Source organism: Doryrhamphus excisus, linkage group LG2 (assembly GCF_037039965.1).
Source record: "Doryrhamphus excisus strain RoL-2023G ecotype Guam linkage group LG2, RoL_Dexc_Guam_v1.1, whole genome shotgun sequence".
In the NCBI taxonomy this organism is placed as follows: domain Eukaryota; kingdom Metazoa; phylum Chordata; class Actinopteri; order Syngnathiformes; family Syngnathidae; genus Doryrhamphus; species Doryrhamphus excisus.
In genome coordinates, this window is record NC_136358.1 from 5,461,952 (window position 1) to 5,487,088 (window position 25,137).

The window sequence follows — 25,137 nt, forward strand, 5'->3', positions numbered from 1 at the left end:
TGAGTGTGTGTGAGGTTTCCGCTGTCTTTTTGACCAGAAAAGTGCATTTTCAGCAAGTTGAAAAAATGGAAAAAAACGCCATACTAACCCCTTACGTTTTTTTCAAAAATCAACACCCTCAAACTTTGGCATTTTATGCCATTTTGGGGCTCTTCTGGGCCCCCTGTTGAGTGTGTGTGAGGTTTCCGCTGTCTTTTTGACCAGAAAAGTGCATTTTCAGCAAGTTGAAAAAATTGAAAAAAACGCCATACTAACCCCTTACGTTTTTTTCAAAAATCAACACCCTCAAACTTTGGCATTTTATGCCATTTTTCGGCTCTTCTGGGCCCCCTGTTGAGTGTGTGTGAGGTTTCCGCTGTCTTTTTGACCAGAAAAGTGCATTTTCAGCAAGTTGAAAAGATTGAAAAAAAACGCCATACTAACCCCTTACGTTTTTTTTCAAAAATTAACACCCTCAAACTTTGGCATTTTATGCCATTTTTGGGGTCTTCTGGGCCCCCTGTTGAGTGTGTGTGAGGTTTCCGCTGTCTTTTTGACCAGAAAAGTGCATTTTCAGCAAGTTGAAAAATTGGAAAAAAACGCCATACTAACCCCTTACGTTTTTTTCAAAAATCAACACCCTCAAACTTTGGCATTTTATGCCATTTTGGGGCTCTTCTGGGCCCCCTGTTGAGTGTGTGTGAGGTTTCCGCTGTCTTTTTGACCAGAAAAGTGCATTTTCAGCAAGTTGAAAAAATTGAAAAAAACGCCATACTAACCCCTTACGTTTTTTTATATATACACATACATATATATATATATATATATATACATTTACATGTGTATGTATATATATATACGTATATATACGTACGTACGTGTGTATGTGTATATATATATATATACATACGTACGTGTGTATGTGTGTATATATATACATACGTACGTGTGTATGTGTGTATATATATACATACGTACGTGTGTATGTGTGTATATATATACATACGTACGTGTGTATGTGTATATATATATATATATATATATATACATACGTACGTGTGTATGTGTATATATATATAAACACATACACACGTACGTATGTATATATATATATATATATACACATACACGCGTACGTATGTATATATATATATATATATACATACGTACGTATGTGTATGTGTATATATATACACATACGTACGTGTGTATGTGTATATATATACACATACGTACGTGTGTATGTGTATATATATACACATACGTACGTGTGTATGTGTATATATATACACATACGTACGTGTGTATGTGTATATATATACACATACGTACGTGTGTATGTGTATATATATACACATACGTACGTGTGTATGTGTATATATATACACATACACACGTACGTATGTGTATAAATATACACATACACACGTACGTATGTGTATAAATATACACATACACACGTACGTATGTATATATATATACACATACGTACGTATGTATATATATATATATATATACGTACGTGTATGTGTATATATATATATACATACGTACGCGTGTATGTGTATATATATATATACATACGTACGTGTGTATATATATATACACATACACGCGTACGTATGTATATATATATATATATATATATATACACGTACGTGTATGTGTATATATATATATACATACGTACGTGTGTGTGTATATATATACATACGTACGTATGTGTATATATATACATACACACGTACGTATGTGTATATATATATACACATACACATACGTACGCGTGTATGTGTATATATATATATATATACATACGTACGTGTGTATGTGTATATATATACATACGTACATGTGTATGTGTATATATATACATACGTACGCGTGTATGTGTATATATATACATACGTACGCGTGTATGTGTATATATATACACATACGTACGCGTGTATGTGTATATATATATACATACGTACGCGTGTATGTGTATATATATACATACGTACGCGTGTATGTGTATATATATACATACGTGTGTATGTGTATATATACACGTACGTGTGTATGTGTATATATATATATACACATACGTATATATACACACATGTATATATACACATGTCAGTGTGTATATGTGTATATATATATATATATATATACACACACATACATGTGCATATATATACACATGCATATACATATGCATATATGTGTATATATACTATATACATACAGACATATATATACACACACATATATACACACACACACATACATATATATATACATACATATACATACATACATATATATATACACACACATATATACATACATACATATACACATACATGTAACTACACAAAAGTGCAATCACACCCTGCCTGTTTGGCAACATTTTATTTGTTGTAGATGTTTGGGCACCATAACTTGGATACACAACTTGACATGCCACAGTGACCGAGTATCAACTGCGCACATTTCACAACAGTGCTGGATGGTGAACGTAGCCATGACACATAACATGATGGTATAGGTTTGTCAGCTCTTAACCTAATCTTCTCCCGATCACCTTCTGCTGTTTCTGCTTGCAACAATCACAGGAAGTCACGGTTGGTCAAACACGATGTCTTTAGTCGTCCAAGAAGAAGTAGTTCCCACTCTTCTTCTGTTCCGTATCCTGGAGCATACAAAGCAACACTTCATTCCATATTCCACCATTAAGTGCTAAGCTAGCAACACGTTGTGCAACATTTCAAACCTAAAAGCCACACATAACAGTTAAGCAGTGAACAACTAAAGTATGCCCCCCCACCAAAGAAAATCCCGAAAAGGTTGCGTGGTGTTTTATGAACATACGTATCTTCTACTGTTCATGAAAGTTGCATTCATGTTCTGTCGTGACGAGATACCTTGATAGAATTGAGTTTGTTGATGCGGGGCCGGAAGTTGTTGGGATCTCTTCGGAACGTGATCTCCAGCAGCGACAGGAAGCGGTTCATACCAGCGAGAAGGCCCTGCGGACTGCAGCAGACACACACACACGAGAGTCAGAAAGCAGCCACGGCAGCACGCTCCTGAGGCAACGGGATCTCTGCAACGCTTACGTGTTGGCCGCGGTCTTCTTGGAGGGAATCCCGTCGAAGACAATGACGCGATCTGCCAGGTAGGTGGCCATTATGAAGTCATGCTCCACCACAAAGGCCGTTTTCTTGGCGTGGAGGATGTACCTGCGAGACGCGCACGCCACACAAAACGATCAAACAAGCGTCAAGAAGTCGAGACAACCGAGCGTAGACGCTGACCTCTTGATAACCCGGGCAGCCATTAATCTCTGCTCGGAGTCCAGGTAAGCGGAGGGCTCGTCGATCAGGTAGACGTCGGCTGGTTTGCCCAAACACAACGTGAGCGCCACTCGTTGCAGCTCACCGCCAGACAGGTTTTGAACCTGCACACCACAAATGGATAACACATCATTTGTTTGATATGCTTCCTATATTGTGTAACCTGATTATCAGCTATTTAGTCCGTTTCTTTGGGTGTGACATACATCCTGGTCGATAATGCTCTCAATTTGCATGGGCTTCATGACGTCCGTGATGAACTGTGGGTGCGTGTAGGCGTCTCGTATCTTCTCGTGCAGAAGAGCGCGCACGCTACCCTGCAGTTAATGACATAAAATATATACATTAGCAATGGACAGGACAGGAAAAGGACAGGAAGTCCGTGGACCGACCTTGAACTTTGGACTGATGGTCTGAGGCTTGTAGCTGACGTTGAGAATGGGCACGTCGCCTGTGAAACACATTGGAATCCACGTTTGATACGCACGTTTGGGTTCACTTCAGAACACACAGAACACTCTCACCTCCTCCGTCTGGTTTGAGTCCTCCAGCCAACATCCTAATGAAAGTGGTCTTTCCTGTGCCTGCACACACACACACACACATTATGAACACAAAGGCCACCTCGCAGGCCACATAGTGTCACTGCTGTTGTGTACCGTTCTCTCCCAACATGACCATGATCTCAGAGTCCGTGAACTCTCCCGCCTTGATATCCAGCGTGAACTCGCCCATGGTCTTGGACATCTCCGGATACTGAACCACACATCACACTTATTGTTAGCAAACGAAGACGATGGAGGATGAAGGGGACAGGCCGTATTCACCTGGTAGTGACGCAGTCGCTTCACTTCCTCCTCGTTGGCCGTCTCGGCCACTTTGAACACCAGGGACGTCTCGCGGAAGCGCAGGTTCTCCGTGGGAACGTATCCGTCCAGGAAGATGTTGATGCCTGGGGGATAAACATTAAATTAAACAGCCCCTATTCTGCAAATGTGATGTCCTAAGAGTAATGTGTATTCCTTACAGCAGGGGTCTCAAACCCGCGGCCCGCAGGATGCTAGTTTGAGGCCCCCGCCTTAATAGTTTGATATGGATGCCGTATGGTTTCATGTACCCAGAAATGACAGCTTAAAGCTGCGTGCACACCGGACACAATTGACGCCATTTTGCCCCGCCCATGCGCAAGTGAACGAGCCCGCCTGTTGTAGTTTTTCTCTCATCATCCATGACTGAGATCAAAGCACTGAAAAAGTGTTTTTTTTTTTTTTTGAGACCCCTGCCTTACAGCTTTTGTTTAGAAGCACCAAATGGTCACAGCCAGACATACCACCTGTGACCCACCCCTACCTCACAACAACAACAAAAATGTCTGCAAAGACTGATACCAACTCATCTTAGACAAAAAAATGGAGGCAAAACTTTGCTTGCTATCTACAAAATCTAAAATGCATGCAAAACATTGCTGGCAAACAGGGATCAAATTAAAAATGTCAATCAACATTGAAGCAAAACATATTGCTTCACACCATTCAACATATTTTGAGAAGACTACTATGGAACAGGATGTAAGCTACTGACAACACAGAAACAAACTCATCACAGCGGATCGGCCATTGGACAATCCCACAAAGTTAAGGAAATCAATGCTGATCTGATCAACCTCCATGTGCAATATTAAAGGCTCTAAATGCAATATACTAAGTTCTATGTGAAGTATTTCCATAATATCTCATATTAACTCACTAGCAAGATCTCAGTGTATAGACTGGTCATATATCTCATCTCGTTTCATATTATCTACATACTGTATTGTATATAACTCTGGGGAAAAACTGTTGATTTTGTTAATACTTGGGTTGTTTATATTGTTTATTTTTCTATATTGTGTATTTTGTACTGCTTAACTGACTCTCTTGCTGCTGTGCAATGCAAATTTCCCCACTGAGCGACGAATAAAGGCATATCTAATCTTATCTTGATCAATAGGCATGTATGCCAAGTCTGCATGTTACCTTCTCGCACACTGAAGGGCATGGTGACAACTCCATAGGCGCTCGGGACTCCGTACAGGCAGCAGATGAAGTCAGACAAGTAATCCAATACGCTCAAGTCGTGTTCCACCACAATGACATACCTTAACAAACACAAAGTGAATAACTGAACACGCACTTACAATAATGTAGTTTAAGTCATTCAATCACAGTCATTTTTCAAGAGCTGCCCCTTTTTGATGATTTTGACTGATTTTTCAAGGCTCACGGCTGTTGTACGGCTATATAGACATGGTATATAACAAAAGAAACATTACAGAAAAAAAGTTTGTTTGAACCATTTTCCCTTCTTTAGTAATCAGCAGTGGACCATGGGTTCCAAGTTCATAAGTTTCACCAAAATATCAGGTCTCAACAAAAATGGGAGAAACAAGGCTTTTTGTGAAGATACATTTCAAGCATAACTTTCACAATTTAGCCATATAGAAATTTAGCCATATGTATTTTGCCAAAATGTCTAAACAACGTAAACACAAAACGTTTTTATGAATATACAAATATAAATATAAGACCATGAACCATTTACCATTTTCACATTTGTAACTGCCCTGTGTGTGTGTGCGTGTGTGTGCATGTGTTCAAATTTCCACTTCCTGGTTGTTGCAGAGCATGTATTTCTATGGGAGAGATGCAGGCCGAGCTCTTATAAAATGCATTCCTGCCACCTTGTGGCCGTTTTTTTTTGGCTTAAAACTTCAATCATGAACTCTTCTATTGTGCAATTGCATAATCACCTCTCTGTGCCTCTCGTGCAAAAAAAAAAAAGTCAGATGTATAAATACATGTTTGCTAGCGAATGAGTTAAGGTATATACTAACTTACCTGTCGGGCGTGATGAGCGAGCGGATGGTGATGGCGGCTTTCAGCCTCTGTTTCACATCTAAGTAGCTGGACGGTTCGTCAAACATGAAACTGCAGCAGAGAAATAAAAACACGTCATTTTGCGAGAGGCCAATGTAGTCAAAGCGACCGTGGCAGCGTCACAGGTGGGGGGGGGGGCTTCCTTACATGTCAGCTTTCTGAATGCAGACCACGGCACAGGCGAACCTTTGCAGCTCCCCTCCGGACAAATCCTCCACGTTTCTCTCACGCAGGTGAGTAAGATCTGCCCAGCAACAAGACAACCAATCAAAACACTTCCTCCAGGTGTTAATAAGAGGGTGGTTAAGATTTTAGGTCTTACCGAGCTGTTCGCAAACCAGGTCCTGCGTGTCTGTGTCGTCTTTTCTGCTCAGGATGGCGCCTACTGACCCCTGCGGGCACAAACTATCTGTGACAGCCACAAAGGAAACCGTGAAAACCCCCAAAAGGCACGCGGGTGGCTACTACGCTTACCTTGACAGTCTTTGGGATCTGGTCCACATACTGCGGCTTGACGATAGCCCGCAGGTCGTCCTCCAGGATTTTGGTGAAGTAGTTCTGCAGCTCCGAACCTCGAAAGTAGGTCAAGATCTCTTGCCAGTCTGGAGGGTTCTGGTATGTGAAGTCACAGCGGGTTCACTTATTTCCTCTTTTTTGGGCAAGTGTGTAAGTGTGTGTGAGACAACTCACATCAAACTTTCCGAGGTTAGGTTTCTGTTTTCCAGCCAGGATCTTCAGCGCTGTGGACTTGCCAATACCATTGGTCCCAACTAGCCCCAGAACTTCCCCTGGTCTCGGAATGGGCAGTCTGCATTGCACATGATTATCAAAGCACAACACAACTTGTTGGATGACATTTTGGGGAATAATCGTAGTACCGATGAAGTTTGAAGGAATTGGCGCAGTATCTGTGTGTGGTTTCCTTCTCCAGATTGCTGGGCAGGTTAACTATAGACAGTGCTCCAAAAGGACATTTCTGCAATGACACAATGTTGTTGCATGAAGCAAGACTTTACCGTTGTACCGTCCCGACTAGAGAGATTAGTACCTTGACGCAAATTCCGCATCCGATACAGAGGGACTCAGAGATCCATGCGATCTTACTCTGGGGGGTCACTTCGATACACAGCTTCCCTGTCGACATCAGCAATTGTTAGCGTCAGCAACTGCAGCCCAACCGGCTCCCCGTCACAACACACTCACCCATGCGGACGACCGGACAGCTCTTCTTGCACTCCTGTCGACATTTCTTAGGTTTGCATTTGTCGTGGTTGACGATGGCGATCCTGGTGTTTTTGTCCGCCATGGTGGGCCACTGTTATGATGGACACTGGGACCCACAAAGCTGAGGGCAAATTGGATATATTTTAGCCAAACAGTTCAAAATGGTTAGTTAGGTTAGGCACACTTCATGTCTTGCTGGTTCAAATTTTACTATCCAATATTATCAACAGAGAGTCTCCTTGGGCACTGTCATTATTGTGTGATACTCAATAATAGTTTTGGGCTATTTGATTGATCTACTACTGTCTGATTCGCTAATAGAAAGCATGGCTATGAATCACGTCTGTACACTCACGCACTAAACAAATATAATGCAAGTACAAGCTAGCCAATTAATTTGTGACGTTTCTGCTAGCTAACCACCAGCCATGCTAGCCACGTCAGACTCCATTCAACATTTTGGCCTTTTGTGGTTGCCTCAGCTCGCTCCAAACAATTGAGGCCTCCAAATTCTTGCTGATATGTGAATTGTTAAGTACCTGTCATGCCATTGACACAAAACACAGTATGACGTGATGAGTTTATTCGAACTCTATACATAATTGCGTGTGGAGCCGATGGGCGAACGGCAGCTGTCATTTTCTTATCTGTCCCCAGCCACGTTTTATGCCATCACTGGACAACTTAACCGTTGACCTGACAAAAGCTAAACATTTTAAATGCTTAGTTTTTCGAGTGCAGAAAGTGTTATATTTGATGGAAAACATGCTAGGTTTAGGGCGGTACTCACAACGGACCGCATACATTTTCATTATACTTTTACAACATAAATGACCGCAACAAATCTGCTAAACTTGGACAAACTGCTTGTGTGCTCAACCATGTGGTTTAAACGGACAAGCCAACAACACATACGACTTGTTAGTGATATTGCTAACAGCTAGCTTAGCTTTAGCATGGTGCTATATTAGCGACGGGCGGCCTACGCAGCTGCTCGCCGCGGAATTAAGTCGCTTCCGTGGCGGTCACCAAAAAGCAGATACGTTCAAATGTCAAAGACAACTACTCACCCCGCCTCGGCCCCAGTTATCCAAAATCGTTTTAATAAAGAAGAACGGCAGCGAGCACACAAAAATAATCCACAGTAAAACTTCCCACAAGCAACGTGTTCCACTGCTGGAAGCCGGCCGGAAAGATGGCGCGCTTGCGTAGGAAGAGCGCGACTGACGTCAGCGAGTGACGTCAAAATTTCGCGTCAAGCAGTCAGGACAAGTCTTCACAAGCTGCTGCTTCCAACAAATGTTGGCGATTGCTACAAATCATTTGGTGTTTTGATCCTGGCCATACTGTAAGTTCAATATATTTCACACAATGATGTGCCCAGTTTGTTTTTGGAATTGGCAGCGGGAACTCGTTAGCTAGCTGCTAACAGCTAAAACGAGAGCAACCGTAAACTCCATCTGAAACGTATATTAATTTAAAAAATATTCACACACTCCTGATCAAAATTGCAAAAATGTACGTTTTCGCACTGTTGAATCTTAAGGAGGTTTTAAGTGGAACTTCAAAAAAAATGGGAGTGTATTGAATGAGTATTAAAAAAAACACGTTAATGTGAAATAAGCTGTTAATCAGCTGATGACGGGTTTAAGGCCACAGCCTCTAAAAGTCAAATGTTTGGCAATGTGTATTCCATGTTATTTTCTGTCAGGAATGTGATCTCTTGAAGAGCAGAAAACGTTCTTCCTTTTCTCTCTCTTTTCTCCCATCTTAAAAGATTCTGTAAAAATGTCAGATTGACTGTCAAGATACTGGTCGTGTATGAGGTGCAGTATCTTGAAAAAAATAAAGAAAACCATCTTTTTTCTAACCTGCAGCCTACTAGTTCCTATGGTGAGAGAGAAAACACCCTTAAATCACTTTTGTGGGGAGTTGGAGAGGCCCAGAGTGTAGCCTCACTGCTACACTTGGAAAAGCCCAAGTTTAGACGATGGCCACGCCAAGCAAGACGCCACCTGGAGCCGATCCCAAGCAGTTGGAACGCACCGGTACTGTGCGGGAGATTGGGTCACAGGCGGTGTGGTCACTGTCCTCCTGCAAGCCGAGTGAGTCCCACAACAGCAGCGTAAGATATTGAGTTTGTCTGCTGAACAGATGTTCTTCCCTTTTGCAGGCTTTGGCGTGGACCAGCTCAGGGATGATAACCTGGAGACGTACTGGCAGTCGGATGGATCCCAGCCTCACTTGGTGAACATCCAGTTTAGGTATTGCCAGAACTTTCTTTGTCGTACCTTTTTGTCTTTGTGTTGTATGACCTTCCCTCACTGCTGCACACAGGAGGAGGACAAAGGTCAAGATGTTGTGTATTTACGCTGATTACAAATCAGATGAGAGCTACACGCCCAGTAAGATTTCTGTCAGAGTTGGCAACAACTTCCACAACCTTCAAGAAGTCAGGGTGAGAGCTTTAGATGATGATTTCAAAATGTGTGATTGTGTCTGACATCTCCGCCATCCTCTTCTTACATGCAGCAGCTGGAGATGGTGGAGCCAAGCGGATGGATTCACATCTCACTCCTCAACCAGGTAATCCAGTTTGCATGCGGCAGTCCAATGTCCAATGGCACAGCTCCACCAGTGAGTCATACAGCAACCTCTTTTTTTAGCAGACAAACGAGCCCATCAGCACCTTCATGATCCAGATTGCAGTGTTGGCCAACCACCAGAATGGCAGAGACACACACATGCGGCAGATCAAAGTCTACACACCGGTGGAGGAGAGCTCCATTGGCATGTTCCCACGATGCACCACGGTGGACTTCATGATGTACCGCACCATCAGGTGATCTGCGCCACCAGTCGTCTGCACTGCTATTGTATTTTGTCAACATTGCCAGTGTTGGTTCTCCCCCCTCCCCACATTGGACTGTTAAGTGTTGGGTCATGTGACGCCACCTGAAACACTGTTGTGCCTACTCCTCTTGTTTCATATGTCAGAGTTTACATCCAATTAAACTTGTTTTATATACTGAGCATCATTGAAATAATACATATGAAATATGAAAGGTATATAAACGATAAAGACAGTGAAGATGGTTGAAGTTCACCATTGTACCACCAGAGAGAGACAAATACTATAATACCATGAGAATAATTGAGTTACCATGAGTGAGAATTGGTTCTTAAATTACTTATCTAGTGAAACAAATGAAATAAACAAATTAGCAGAATTAACATGCTGTTAAACGCAATTCACAGTTTGCTAATACACCACTAAAGGGCGACAAATACATTTACATATACAATTTCATACCATACCATAACAGATCTACCAGGTTATTGTATAAGAGAATGAGTTTTTGAATAACTTATATAATAAAATGAAGGTTAAATACAAATTGCTGTTCACAGTGGCACCACCAGTGTGAGACAGATACCGTAACACCATCATGATAGTAGTTTGGGGCAAAAAAAAAAAAAGTAAAGTGCTTAAAGTGCCAGTAGCCTCAGCCAACATGAGTCACTTAGTTGAATTACATCCATTGGTCATCTCTCTTTCAATTAGCTTGAGTGCCCGGCATGTAAAAAAAAAAAAAAAAAAACGTTGATCAGCCATTTTATAAGTGATAACGCTGTAGCTGCAGCATCTTGTCTCTGGACATCATTTTGGTTCAAGTGCAGATGACAAGTCTAGCTCTATTTTAGGATACAAACCTCATCTTTACTAGTGATGCCGATAAAACCAGCTGTCTTAACAAAAAGATGCCGACTTTTTGTCACAAGGTGCTGTGAAATAAATAAAACATGCAATGTTAGTCTCGTTAATGAACAGTGCAAGAGAAAGAACATGCAATGAATGATAGCACAGTGTTACCATGGCAACTGGTACTTCCTCCCCAAGCAGAGAAAGTGAAGAATGTGGGTGACTCTTCATCATCCTTATGAATGAGTCAGCATTTTACAAAAGATCTCTTTATTGACACTTGCATCCATCTTACTCCTCATTCCACTATTCCAGTGTTTTAGAAAAATCTGAATATGTACACCCTTTTTTTTTTTGCTATTTACACTGTATACATACACACACACGGCCCAAAATCCACAGATGAAAACGCGTGCAGCTAGCACTTGTTGCTAGGGTGAACACCACCAGACATCCCCTCATTGGCTGTAGGTGTTGCTTGGCAACACATCCCATCAGCTTCATATCTGGCAGGGGGGGAATTGTTTTTAACTATCGATCCTATTCTCTTGTTAAAACTATTTGGTTTGTAGATGATATCCTGGGGGTCTTGTGGTGTTTATTATTTAGAGATAATTAAGTCCCATAACATCACAAGTTCCATTGGTCAGCAGGCATCAGTCAGTAATTATTGGGAAAAAAACACCAAGTAAGAGTTTGCAATAGATAGAAAACACACATTTTGGCCATATACGGTATGTGGAAAAATAAGTTGATTACATACCGATGGAGGGAAATGATCCCAAATGATCTTGTCCACTGATTTCATACCCATATCCATCCAAATACACCGGACAACACTGATGCAATATGCGGTCTGTTGCTGTGGCAACACTGATGAGTTGGTGTCCATGGGTGTGTGTTGAGTACCTCATTGGCTAGCAGCAATACGTCCAGCCTCTTCTTGCTACATTCATCCTCGCAACATTCACTTGTTGTCATGGCAATGTTTAGCTTTATCAAACAGCCACCTTCACGTTTGCTGCTGCTCCAACTGTTCGTGAAACACATCAGTATTTAGAAAATACAATTTTCTTTCCCATTGTCCTTGTCTGGTTCGGTCTGTCTCTTCTTGTCTATCTGTCGCTCGTCCAAGTCGAAGTCCAGCACCAGCAGTTTGGTACCCTCTGTCCCGTTCCTGCTGCCGGCAGCGCAGACCAGCCGCGTGTCAGAGGCTTTGATGCGCCACACCACACCACCTGTTGAGTACACGTCCACATCAGACTTGCTTCCTTTAAAAAAAAAGTACACAGAGTAACACGGTGGGCACATACCTGATCTACGACTCTGTAATGCCACCACATCCCGCAGCCAGGCGCCGGTCCGGAGGTCCCACAGTTTGACCGTCCCATCATCCGAGCTAGACAGAACCAGACCTCTGCAGAACTGCAAGCACGTCACCGCTGACTGGTGCTTGTTGGGCCCTGATAGAAACACGATACTGCACTGTGAGCTTTAAACTTTTGACACAAAGTCCAATTTTTGTGGGCCTGTGTTGACAACTCACCTTGCAGTGTGTGGAGACACTGTCCTGTCCGGATGTCCCAAACACGCACAGTGGAGTCAGCGTTCCCGGACACCAGGATGTGGTCACGCAGCTCCATGCCACTGGTCAGCGACTGGTGGCCTGTTAGCGTGTGGACACAAGCACCTGGAGGGAGACATGTCCAATTCAACACTACTTAACCATGATATGCTGTATAATGTTGGATGTCTTACCCGTCGTTGCATCCCAAACTCGGATGGATGTGTCTAAAGAGCCGCTCACCACAAACACACCATCAAACTGCAGTGAATACACTCGGTTGGTGTGCCCCTGTAGATTGAACAGACATATCTCCGTCTCGGGGTCCCACACCTTCACCATGTAGTCGTAGCCGCCCGAGACCACACGTCGCCCGTTGTACTGGACGCATCGCACTGCTGCCACGTGGCCCGTCAGCACATGCTCGCAGCGGCCCGTCGACACGTCCCACACACGAAGCATTGTGTCCCGGGAGCCTGACACAACCCTAGAGGAGGTCCCAGTTAGCACTTTTTGATGTGTTCACCCACTTCACACTGAAACAATTAGGACACCCAGTGGTGTAAGACCTGAACCGTTGCACAGAAAAGGGTGAAAATTTGTCAAAACATGCACACCGACTGTGTTGCCTGTGATGTTTCTGACAAACACGGCACATGGTGACACTGGTATCAACTCTCTGGAGTCTATGACCTTGTATCTGTGGTAGAATAATGATGCTGCCACACAAGCACCCACTCAAAGGTGTTAGCCAAAAACACCTTTAGGAAACTGACAAGCACATGTAAAAGTGTGGTTGAAAAACATGGCGGTAACCACTTATCTAAAAAAGGTACATATGTCAAAACTGAAGGCCGGGTTGCCAGATGTGGCCCACCACAATAATGCACTTCACCTTTTTCTTGGCCTTTCATTTTGACAGATAAATTGTACTGCCTGTGGTTTTTCTACACTTTTTGATCTGATCATGTAGCAAGATATTCCAAGATATTTTCCGTTATCAAAAATTCATTCATTCAAATTCATTCATTTTCTACCGCTTTTTCCTCATGAGGGTCGCGGGAGTGCTGGAGCCTATCCCAGCTGTCTTTGGGCGAGATTGCCAATTAACCTAGCATGTTTTTGGAATGTGGGAGGAAACCGGATTACCCGGAGAAAACCCACGCATGCACGGGGAGAACATGCAAACTCCACACAGAGATGGCCGAGGGTGGAACTGAACCCTGGTCTCCTAGCTGTGAGGTCTGCGCGCTAACCACTCGACCGCCGTGCCGCGTTATCAAAAATACATACTTGAATGTCTGCTTGTCACCTTGACGTCACTTCTCATTGCAAAGCAAGTTAACCATCAGTGTGTCAGCAAAGATATAATAATCAAATGCATGGGCAATTGTGTAATAATATGAGGTTATTTATATTCATATATATTGGCAGTTACAAGTGGCCCTCTGAGGGGCAACCATGACTTTGAAGTTTGACACCCATGGTCTAAGGATGGAAAACTTCGAAAATATCTGTTTTACATGTTTGTATGTCTTCCAAAGCATTTGGACCACAACCCATAGTGTGCACGATAAATGCTTGTTGTCATGGAGATGTGCTGCAATAGTGGCTCACCGGTTGCCGTGCAGATGCATGCAGCGCACGGTGGATGTGTGTCCATAGAGCGTGTGGATGCACTCCCCGCTCTCAGCGTTCCACACCCGTAGCGTCCGGTCGGTGGAGCCGCTGATCACTGTGGCGAGTGCCATCTGACTGCACCATACGCCGCCCGTGTGACCCGTCAATGTACGCAAACACTGAGAGGAAATAAAGAGTAAAAAAAAAAAAGATTAATTTATGACCTTGACGTGTTGTCATGGTGCAGGAACACCTCATCTTGTCACTTGATTCAACCAAAGTGTATTTAATTGTGTATGCCTTGAGGCTGCAGGCGTGTTGAGGCTGAGGAGGAGCAGGCGTGTCTGCTTCAAGAATGTTCAACCGAAACTCAAACAGTTTTCACTGTCAGTGAAAAGACGCGCATATCTTACCTTGCCGGTGACAGCTGACCACACTTTGAGCGTGTTGTCATCCGAGCCGCTGACAATGAGGTCGTCGCTGAACTGTAGGCAGGTGATCACGTGGTCATCGTGACCTTTCAACACCTGCTGACAGACGCACACATGCTCAGTTTGTATGTCAAATAGCGGTGGAGTTTCTGTATGTGCGTACGGTAGTTTAACAATCACTCATTTTCTCTCCTTTTAAATTATATATTTTTTAATGGTAATATAGACAGAAAGCCACCAGTCCACTGGGATAGGTTCAAGCATACCCCCGTGCTCCTAGTGAGGACAAGTGGCATAGAAAATGGGTGGTTGTGGGGGCAAGGGGGGTCAAGTCAGGAAATTGCATATTTTATCAGTGCAATTACTTTATATTTTGTTTAATGTGTAAAACTGAATTTAAAATGTGTTTAATTGCTTTGAGAGTCCTATTAGTTAGTTAAAGCATCAGAATCTGGCGTTTTTAAGGCTTTTTATGGGTGTGTCCCTTATTTCAAATCAACTTTATTTGTATAGCACTTTTCCTGCAAAGACATGCAACACAAAGTGCTTTACAGAATTAAAACAATTACCACAATTAAAAGGAAAAAAACAAAAGACAGCCCCTCCTTCCCACATTTGCAGTTATTCACCATTTGCAGGGGGCTGAAGGGGTTTGGGTTGTTGGGTGGGGTGGACGATCGACTGTATACCAAAGTACCTTTGCCTCCCGCATGCCCCCCTTCCTCCAGTTGTTCTCAATGCGGTGTTGTCGGATATAGGTCGACTTCCACGCGCTGACAGTTGCACCGGGCATCGCACACTTCCAGCGGCGAGGGGACGAGCGCTCCGATATACCTGCGTGGGGGGACACAAAGTTGCCGGTGAGACTGTGCTACACTTGGTAGCCTCATTAGCATGGGCACAGAGTGCTGGTGTACCTTCCTCGTGGCACTTCTCCCTCCAGAGCAAGTTGTCCTCAGCCAGGATCCTCCAGTACCTGCAGGTCTGGGCAGCCTGCAGCAGGTCTCTGGGAGCCAGGAAGCTCAGCACATACAGGGCGAGCTACACATAAACGCACATGGGTCATGTTTATATAATATATACAGGTGTAAATGTTGCCAGTCATAAAAACACATATATATCACTTTTCTTTTCTTTTTGTCAAAGTATAGTGGATACCAACATTCTGTTAAAACAAGCTAGTTGAGTTTGTTTTGGTTGAAATAAACAGGAAAAATAAAAAAAGCTAGAAGTTAAAAAAAGCTAGAAAAAGGTTTGAGAACTATATATTTTACTTAATTTTTAATTTAGAGGTGGAGATTTTTCTTTCAAAATGCTCAATATTTATTTTTATGTTTGTACTTAATAGATTTGATTGTCATCGTTTTTGCACTATGCCGGTTTGTTAAATTATGCTGCAAAATATATATGGATCCAAAACTTTTTTTTTTGTTTCACCCTTATCGCCGTATCGCGATATCATTATCGTGAGCCATGTTGTGAGGTTCCCTGAGATTCCCAGCCCTGGTTCACACCTCTTTTGGCAGCAGGGATATGAAGTCTCTCTGGAACTGTGGCTCAATAACCTGCATCATGTGCTTCACCTGGCCCGTTTCACACCTGTCAATCAACTCATCCAGAGCCAGCAGCCTCTCAGGACCACTCCACGTCTGTGGAGGACAAAATGAATTTTTATTATTTAAGTGATTGTGTGTGTGCTTTCATCTGTTTTGAATGCATTTCTGACAATGTTCCACATCCATTTTGCATCTCCATCCAAGCGAGAATGTACGCATTATGTAAGATAAGCTTGAAGGCAGCAATGAGACAGCTGAGACACTTTGTGCACTCTGCTTTTATGTGAATCCTTAATGTAGCCTCTAACAACAATGCTAATGCTATATGCAGCCCAGCTCGGCAAATCTACACACTTGCCTGAAACATTTGAAGCCAATCCTGCAGGCCGAAGGGGGGTGGGCCTGAGGTAACACGCCGCCGCTGGGCAGAATGCCCGTTGGCCAGTCGGAGGTCCCCGAATGTGGTCGGCGTGGCCTGAACCAGACTGGAAGGACTGAACAGGAGAGAGGGAAAAAATAGCAAACATCTACTTGTTTTCCAAAGTGCTGGAATGTCCGATCATACCTGAAGTAGCCGTTGCCTTTGCAATGTTTCTTGCCGGAGGAGAAGGTTCGGCCATCCGGGCCGTGATCCAGCTTCCTCTTCATCTGAAGAAAGAAACATGGAGACGTGTTCTCACTAATGATGGTGGTAATTGCATCAAAATATTTTGTCTTAAACTGGCTTTACATGAATAAGAGTGACTTCTGGCATAAATATTGCCAAATCAGCTTCGACGTAGCATGGCAGAGGGGAGTTTGTTGAAGATGGACTGGTTAGCGGACTGTATTGCAATCGCATCATGTCAATTACAGTCATTAAAATCCCACCTTTCACAATAGAAAGACTCCACAAAGAGTGAAATAGAGGAGAAATTGTAAATGCATGACCTAAGAACATCATCTTTTAGGACCTATGCAGGAATGCAGAACATGACTGGAATGTCGCCCGTGAAGCGCTGATCCAAAATAGAGCAGCTAGCCGTGGTGCTACACTTTCGCTTTCTCCTACCCCCCCCCCAACATATGATGCTACTACTATATATCATGCTTGGTCGAAATATGCTTTTTATTTAGACACTGCAATAAAATACACAAGATGAACAAATGTCAAATGCAAGAATATGATTACTTCATAGCAGCACATAATATACATATTTATTGTTCCCCATCGGTTTACAGCGAGGAGGTAGTAGAGGGAGCTTGTTGGGAAGTCATTAGTGGCGGATGATAATCGACACATAGGCACAACATAGTATTGCAATCGCTCGTCCATGGTTACATTTGATAACCACCACCTTTCACCGTCAAAAAAACCCACAAACTAATCCACAAAGTCAAAATGAAGATGTGTCATTGAATTATTGCAGTGTCAGTATAGAGAACAGAGGAGAAATCATAAATGTGCGTAGAGACAAGAAATGCTGTCGTGTATAGGGCTGTGTGAACAAATAAAACTTGCAACATGTTATATCTTGTGGAACCTGGGTTTTGGACAAAAATGTGTCCCTCTGTTTACATACACTGTCTCAGTTCTTACATAATATGGCACCTGTAACAAACTGTATTTCACTCGTTGTTAAATACAATGTACAGTCCAGTGTGGTGAAACTGTATATAGTTAAATCGGTGTCTGTCTCTCGTGTTGCTGAAAAGCTCCTCTAGCCTTTGCATGACAGCTGTGAAGTGTTGTGTGCAAAACTCATGGTAAGCGTATATAAAATGGCTTTAGTGTAAACAAGCCGTGCAGCCGTTTCCACAGTCTTACGCTACAGTGATAGCTAAGGCGAATAGCATTGCTTGTTTATTCAGCCATCTTGGATCACACGTCCAAAAATATCTATTGTATACTGGAGCCTATCCCAGCTGACTTCAGGCGAGAGGCGGGGTACACCCTGGACTGGTTGCCAGCCAATCACAGGGCACATATAGACAGACAATTACTCATATTCATATCTATGGACAATTGGAGTCGCCATGCATGCTAAACATGCATGTTTGGGTTTTTTCGGAATGTGTGAGGAAATGGGAGTACCCGGAGAAAACATGTGCACACAAGGGGAGAACACGCCGTCCAAAAATGTAAAAGTATTTATAATAAATAATGATAAATGCTGCGATTTTACTCAATAACTCACTCTGCACTGTTGTTGGCACGATGGCTGATATGTCCCCCTTTCTCCCTGCATCCCCCTCCGAAGCTCTCTGGCTGTCATTCATCAGCTTGCGGGAGAAGCGATTGCATTAATGAACTGACTTTTGTCAGTTACACGTGACAAATTACACGTGCAATTACAATTACAATTACACGTGCACCATGTTTTTGACTTGAGTGTTTTCAATACATCTACTACAAAATGTCAACTGTCCTTCCAGGACCTCCCATGAAAAACAGCAGAAACACCTATGGAAGTTTTGATCTAATAATAGTCATAATTCTAAAAAAAAAAAAAAAAAAAGAAAAAAGAAATGGCCCGGAACATACTACAGCGTATACGTGGAAAAAAAATATTATCAATTAATGACTTATTATGCCCAGACAATTGTGAAATTGTGATTCACAGACCTATGCAACTCAAGTCGCATAAACAAGATTAATTTGTGTTCTAATAGGACACAAATGTCGTATGAGGCTGCACGGTGTACTAGTGGTTAGCATGTTAGCCACACAGTCAAGAGATGTGGAAGATCTGGGTTTGAATCTTTGTTGAAAATCTATGTGTGGAGTTTGCATGTTCTCCCTGTGCCTGTGTTGGTTTTCTTCGAGTACGCATGTTAGGTTAACTGGCGACTCTAAATTGTCCGTCGATATGAATGAGTTTGTGAATGAATGGTTGTTTGTCTCTACCAGGGGTGGGCAAAAGTTTTGACTCGCGGGCCAGACTATATATTTTACAAGCAACAGTCCACCTGGAAGTATTGTATCTGTAAAAGTGTATGTGTTGTGTCCCTTTTTTTTCCACGAGCACTTTGTAAACAGCAGACCACATCAAATAACCAAATTGATAAAACAGCTACTTAAACCATCAAAAGGTTGGCTCAAGCCATGATGCTAAGTTGTATGTTAAGTTTAAATGAAATACTTTAGAAAGAACGGGCTTTTATTATGTATTCAAACCCTTGGCAGGCCAGATGTGGCCCCTGGGCCGTAGTTTGCCCACCCCTTGTCTATATACGGTATGGCCAGGATTTCCCCCGCCTCCCACCCAAAGTCAGCTGGGGTAGGCTCCAGCATACCCTAATGAGGATTAAGGAAAATGGGATGGAAATGCATCCTTAAATTATATAAGAATTACAGTTAAAATAAACGTGACATTCTAGTATAAATTTAGAGGATGCACTGAATTTTCACTGGTTTCGCTATCATAACAACCACATGCTGCACGTTAGGTTAGTGGTTAGCAAGACAGCCTCGCAATCTGGATAGTTGGGTTTGACTCTCTCTTGTATGAAGTTTGCATGTTCTCATGCTTGTGTGGGTATTCTCCAGGTACTCAGACATCCTCAAAACATGCACGTTATGTTAATTGTAGACTCTAGATTGTGAATGGTTGTTTGCATCATTGTGTCCTGTGATAGACAGGTGACCAGTACAACGTGTACCTCCCTCCTCCCCTCTAAAGTCACCTGGGAGAGGCTCCAGCTCTGACATGAGGACAAGCGGTATAGAAAATGGATGGATGGAAAAGAACCAAATAAACACTGCATGAATGAAGCACTTCACAGCCACAAAGGTGAGCACTCGTCTAAATATTAAGTGATGCAGCGCATCAGTAATCAGTCAATAATCGCGTTCACGTCCAAGCCGCAGTGGGCCGCGCGCACGCGCAGGAAAACGCCTTGTCATCCCATTCAATGCGCGTGACACCCTTCAAAAATAATAAAAACAATACTGCAATAATAAGAATAATAAATCAACAAATGTCCGCTCACCTTGAAGAAGATGAGCTTCAAAGTGCCGTAGAATCCCATGGTGTCCCTCGTGACTCCCCCACTATCCTCCAAATACGAAGACGAAGGAGAGGGTCCTGTGTGACGTCACCCGTCCACGCGTGGGTTCCCCCTCGCTGACAGTAAAAGTCACTAAAGGTGAGATGTGAAAACTTTCAAAATCCACGCAAGAAAACAGCAAAAGTGTGTGGAGCTTCCGGCGGGGACAAGCAGCAACATGCCTCTGCTGAGAGAGGCCGCCGTGGGAGGGAGGGAGGGAGGGAATGCGGCGAGAGAGGATGAAGAGGTGGGCGGAGCACAGTGAGAGTGAGGAAGCGAATTTGAATGCAACTTTATTGACGTTATCACTGATGACGCATTGTTGGCCAAACTACAACAAAAATAAACAATAAAAGAATGTGCAATAAATGTTTTAAAATACATAAAGTACAATGAACAGTGAAGAAGCAATGTGAAAACATAAACGTAAAATACACATAAAATAAACTTTATGTATGAGACAACATTCAGGTAAAGGTAAAAATGATTTAAAATGTACTACTAGTACAGAATGTGGTTACTTTTTAATGGTTGACTAGGTTGGACACAAAAAATGATTAAGTAACCCACCAGTATTTCACTGCTCTGACATTCGTATAGCGTTTTTGTATCCTTGGTAAAACATATTGTTCCTGTCATCATATTTTCCTTACAGTTAGCTTCTTCCATTTCTACTATTTTTTTACAGTATAGGTGGTTAGCAAGTAGCTCACACGGTTAGCTAGTTTGGTAGTCATGACCGCAACAGGAAGTGGCACGAAGGAGATTGATTGACAATGACCTACAGCCAATCAGGACGCACAAGACAAATGGCAGTGCAGATAGAAGAGAGAGAATAGGCCTACACCAGCCTCTGCTAAAACACAGAACTACAAAACTAAACTTCCCACAATGTAATTTTTTAAAGGGCCAGCTTGTAACAGTATTCATATGATGTAATTATTTTTAAAAAAGCTCTTAAAAAAAATAAAACTGCAAAAGGTGACCCGTGATGGAACACTGTACTGTACTATAACTTAAAGTGTAAGAATGGAACCATGCTTATTTGACGGGTAAGCTTTAAAATGTATGGTTATGGTCAAATATGTATACAGTTCAAATTTAAATGCTTCATGTTACACAATTCTGCATGTCCGAAAGGGAGTAGGAAGACACAGAACCCATTTTAACATTCTCCAATCCAATGGTTTGTACTGTGAATAGTTAAAGGTTTCCATTTCCAGGTCACCCTGCCCTTCAGTCTGTACTGTGAATACTGTAGCGTGTCATTCAATGTAAATATGTGGGTTCCTAATTCCAGTACTTCTTGCTGAACAGGCCCTTGCAACCTGGTATTGATATAAAATGTCAAACAATATTGAACGTTATCCTTCTGGAATGTACAGTTACAGCAAAAGTTGGTTACTTTTTTTCAAGTTTTAGACCAAACAACACAAACACACATAAGACAAACACCGTATAATCAGGTCAACCCCCCCAGCAGGAGTTACTGGAGGTCAGCGCTTTCTCACAGCTGATTGACCTGAAGGTCATCACACTGAAACCTCAGAAGCACACACATTATGAGACAGTCTCGAGAGGTCAAAGTTCAACATCTACGCAAGCATCACCTGCTTTTATTTTGTTCTTTGCAAACATTTTTCTTGCAGACTTCCGAACATGCACCAAAATACAACGCTGTGTCCTGAAAATACATGTAGAGTACCTATATTAATAAATAATACTTTAGATGTGTTTTAATAACTCATATGTTGTAGGGTGATACATTTTCAGAGCTTTTTATGGGTGCAATCATTATAGCCCCGCGTGCACACTGTGTCCATCAATAACGGAGGCGTGTACTCATCTATATTTGATGACTGGTGTGTAATCTCCGGGGAGACATCAAGACTCCACAACAGAGTGAAAGTCAAACCGCAGTGAACACAACAGCATGCATTACACGACAGACAAAAAAAAAAGTGAAGCTTTTACTGGCATACTTCAAGTGTCGACAAGGTTGCGGACAAGAGTTGGTGCGCTGATGCAGCGAGATGCTGGGACATAAATGGACTGGAATGCGGTCCTGTGCAGGAATGCGTACAGCCAGCCTCATGACACGCATATTTATTAAGATGAAGGTGGGTTCCCAGTCACATATTCAAAATGAGCAACGGTGTGCTCTGCTTTAGAAGACTGTTATGTCATAATTAGCCTGGTGACAAGAAACAAATCATGGCAGCTTCCTTTATGTGTCATTGAATTATGTGTCGCTATGTACATAGCGAAGAGGGCCACGGTTTCACAAATGTGTGGGTCCAAGGACTGAACATGCGCTATCCCATTATGACTTTCAAACAAACAGTAGCATTCCACAAATTGAAAACACATATACATATATACCTATTTGATTGACACCATTATCTGATTTCTAATTTGATCAGATCCTACCTCCTCAACCGCAATGCAGTCCATCATCTCTGCATCGGTGAAAGACTTTGACTTTTAACAAGGATCCATGCTAGGTTGTGATTTGGTATCCATTCAATACCAAGTCAATACAGGGCCAGTATCGCCGATATCAATACCGATGGGGATGCATCATCAATCTGAATAAATCAAAATCTGAATTAATTTTTCTGACCTTTTTTTGGGGATTAGCTTTTAAAAATGATTGATCAGTTGAAATTCAGGAAATAATTTGGGCAGAGTTTATAAGTAAATATAAAATACTCCATCGGAGTGAAGCTAGGATCATTGCTGATGCAGCCATAGCATTTCTTCTTCTTCTGCACACTCCAGGTAGATTATTATTCTGGAATATGACAGCACTGGAGGATAATGGATTCTTGGTAGGTTCAGGTTAGATTTGTGTCACATATTTGACAGTTAATTTGCATCTTTTTGTCTTTGCAGTTTCTTGGTGAACGTTGTGGGCATTTGCGGTTCTGTGGTCATGTCCTCATATTTTGGCAATTTCAAGAATGGTGCATCCCTCTGGAAGGTGTTTTACAGTTCTTGACTTTTCACAGTCTTTTGGGGGCGCAGGGGAAAATAAGCTGCTTCATAATTGTGCACACCTAATGAAGGGTGTTGATCTCCTAGTTTATTCAGCTTAAAGTTTGAAAATATGCACTAAAATTACAGTATGACCAGGACACTCTCTTGCCTAATAACTGATAAAAAGATTAAAAATAGCAAAATTTGACCTTTAAATAAAATATTTTCAAATATATTTCATCATTGTTTCTGTGTGTGTATTTATATGTGTGTGAGAAGACTTCCCACCGCAGCGGCTATGTGTGATTAAAGGAATGTGAGGAATGTTGACGGCTGCACATTCCTAAAACACACCTAATGTGTGCAATTGTGTGTGTGTGTGTGTGTGTGTCTTTGCCCTTCCGGAACATCAATTCAAGTGCCGTCATGTTTATTGCTGGAAAACTTTGACTACTAAGATAAGCTGACAAGCTGATCATACTCCCACAAAGATGTTTGATAATTCAGACGTCACTGGTCACTTTAACAAGCGACAGCAGAGAACCATCAGCCTGAAAGTATCAAAGGTTTATCCTAAAACTGTTAGAAACTGTTTAGACAACAACAGTGTTAAGTAAACACACACTCTCAATAAGAGTATACATACACACAATGGTACCTGAAGGCCACAAAACACAAACACTCAAACACATAAAATAATGAGTCCATCATAATATATAGAAACATATATATTATCTTCTCGAAAACAAAATAAAACTGAGATAAAATGTAATTTATCAGTGAAAAAAATTAAGATGATGATGGCTTTGGCTCAGCTGCCAAATGGAAAAACAAGAACAGCGACCTCTAGTGGTTGATTTCCTTGCAAGCACTCCCGTAAACAATCGCTAGAGGACGCAAAAAACACTTAAATACTTTGGTTCCTCAAAAAAGTAACCATTCTAGATATCAGTGGCCATCAACATTTTTGAGGCCAAGATCCCTGGACTACACAAGCCAGACAAGATCTACCCTTCACCCCCACCCAATTATCCATAAACTCCAGTCACACACACTGATGGTGGTATTCTACATTTGTAGCACAACTGTCCTGGGGTTGTCTGACGGAAACATGGCGGCGATGTCGTGCCTAGGGCCTCTCCGACCACCACCAAACATTCACTCACATTCATACACCAGTGTGGGCAGTACTCGAGACTGAATCGTCTATTAAAGCAACTAATAGCTGAGCTGTGTGCCGATTTAAAAGCATAGTTTTATGCATTCTGCTCACCATGGACACTCGTGTTTTCATTCGAGACACCTCGGTTTACACGCCCACTAATGCTGCTACACAGGGCTTCTATTATTAACAGTTTTATGTGCTGAATCGCGCTTCTGTCAACAAAGTGAGAAAACCTGACCGGAAACGACTAAAAACAATCAGGGATAACTTACCAACCGCTTGCAGTTCATGCAAGACGTGGTTTAATTGACAGCTCCTCCATACGGATAGTTTTGTGTTGCAGTGAAATGCGTCCAAGTGGAAACGACGGTTAGGCTGATCTAAGGTTCTGCACCAAGGTTCTGCATCTAAGGTTCTAAATTGTCAGGCGTGGGGTTGGTCAGAGAGTGACCACTGGGTGAAGTGTCTTACACAGGGACACAAAAACAGTGAATGGGTGGAGGGAGCCAGGAGTGTGAGTGTGGTGGGAATGGTTGTTTGTATTTATGTGCTCTGTGATTGGCTGGGGACCAGTTCAGGGTGTACCCCGCCTGTCCCCCGAAGACAGCTGGGTATAGAAAATAAATGA

General features: G+C 42.4%; 3 protein-coding genes across 6 annotated transcripts; 1 reads left to right on the forward strand and 2 right to left on the reverse strand.

The window, feature by feature from the left end:
• Window positions 1-2,362: 2,362 nt before the first annotated feature.
• On the reverse strand, window positions 2,363-8,698 carry abce1 (ATP-binding cassette, sub-family E (OABP), member 1). Its single transcript, XM_058067994.2, has 19 exons — window positions 8,533-8,698; window positions 7,442-7,583; window positions 7,287-7,372; window positions 7,117-7,214; window positions 6,929-7,046; window positions 6,713-6,850; window positions 6,561-6,630; window positions 6,386-6,482; window positions 6,200-6,289; window positions 5,339-5,460; window positions 4,151-4,275; window positions 3,983-4,079; window positions 3,848-3,907; window positions 3,716-3,774; window positions 3,530-3,640; window positions 3,285-3,427; window positions 3,087-3,209; window positions 2,892-3,003; window positions 2,363-2,659 (listed from the first exon to the last, which is right to left on the reverse strand). Exons 2-19 carry the CDS (start codon window positions 7,542-7,544, stop codon window positions 2,612-2,614), a joined length of 1,800 nt encoding a protein of 599 aa, XP_057923977.2. The 5' UTR covers window positions 7,545-7,583; window positions 8,533-8,698; the 3' UTR covers window positions 2,363-2,611.
• On the forward strand, window positions 8,695-10,495 carry anapc10 (anaphase promoting complex subunit 10). Of its 2 annotated transcripts, none has more exons than XM_058068083.2 (6): window positions 8,695-8,810; window positions 9,340-9,567; window positions 9,636-9,726; window positions 9,800-9,920; window positions 9,995-10,048; window positions 10,132-10,495. In XM_058068083.2, exons 2-6 carry the CDS (start codon window positions 9,453-9,455, stop codon window positions 10,306-10,308), a joined length of 558 nt encoding a protein of 185 aa, XP_057924066.1. In that variant the 5' UTR covers window positions 8,695-8,810; window positions 9,340-9,452; the 3' UTR covers window positions 10,309-10,495. The 2 variants fall into 2 exon arrangements, with proteins under 2 accessions (XP_057924066.1, XP_057924065.1); XM_058068082.2 differs by having other exon boundaries at window positions 8,696-8,810; window positions 10,129-10,495.
• Window positions 10,496-11,418: 923 nt separating this feature from the next.
• LOC131125937 (F-box/WD repeat-containing protein 7-like) lies at window positions 11,419-24,922 on the reverse strand. Of its 3 annotated transcripts, none has more exons than XM_058067999.2 (13): window positions 24,782-24,922; window positions 20,309-20,458; window positions 16,902-16,984; window positions 16,695-16,830; window positions 16,295-16,429; window positions 15,698-15,821; window positions 15,478-15,614; window positions 14,763-14,876; window positions 14,347-14,528; window positions 12,924-13,216; window positions 12,712-12,855; window positions 12,479-12,628; window positions 11,419-12,403 (listed from the first exon to the last, which is right to left on the reverse strand). In XM_058067999.2, exons 2-13 carry the CDS (start codon window positions 20,345-20,347, stop codon window positions 12,222-12,224), a joined length of 1,719 nt encoding a protein of 572 aa, XP_057923982.2. In that variant the 5' UTR covers window positions 20,348-20,458; window positions 24,782-24,922; the 3' UTR covers window positions 11,419-12,221. The 3 variants fall into 3 exon arrangements, with proteins under 3 accessions (XP_057923982.2, XP_057923980.2, XP_057923981.2); XM_058067997.2 differs by having other exon boundaries at window positions 14,763-14,879; XM_058067998.2 differs by having other exon boundaries at window positions 14,763-14,879; window positions 24,786-24,919.
• Between the last annotated feature and the right edge of the window lie 215 nt (window positions 24,923-25,137).

Excerpts from the sequence above, each read along its gene's own strand:
- abce1 (XM_058067994.2), bottom strand. The coding sequence starts at position 7,544 with ATGGCGGACAAAAACACCAGGATCGCCATCGTCAACCACGACAAATGC. Across the intron at positions 6,631-6,712 it reads AGATCCCAAAGACTGTCAAG|GGGTCAGTAGGCGCCATCCT; the intron begins GTAAGCGTAGTA and ends TTGTGCCCGCAG. Across the intron at positions 3,004-3,086 it reads AAGAAGACCGCGGCCAACAC|TCCGCAGGGCCTTCTCGCTG; the intron begins GTAAGCGTTGCA and ends TGTCTGCTGCAG.
- LOC131125937 (XM_058067997.2), bottom strand. The coding sequence starts at position 20,347 with ATGGGATTCTACGGCACTTTGAAGCTCATCTTCTTCAAG. Across the intron at positions 14,880-15,477 it reads GGGGCATGCGGGAGGCAAAG|CAGGTGTTGAAAGGTCACGA; the intron begins GTACTTTGGTAT and ends TGCGTCTGTCAG. Across the intron at positions 12,404-12,478 it reads ATTACAGAGTCGTAGATCAG|GTGGTGTGGTGTGGCGCATC; the intron begins GTATGTGCCCAC and ends TGTACTCAACAG.
- anapc10 (XM_058068082.2), top strand. The coding sequence starts at position 9,453 with ATGGCCACGCCAAGCAAGACGCCACCTGGAGCCGATCCCAAGCAGTTG. Across the intron at positions 9,727-9,799 it reads TTGGTGAACATCCAGTTTAG|GAGGAGGACAAAGGTCAAGA; the intron begins GTATTGCCAGAA and ends TGCTGCACACAG. Across the intron at positions 10,049-10,128 it reads ACATCTCACTCCTCAACCAG|CAGACAAACGAGCCCATCAG; the intron begins GTAATCCAGTTT and ends CTCTTTTTTTAG.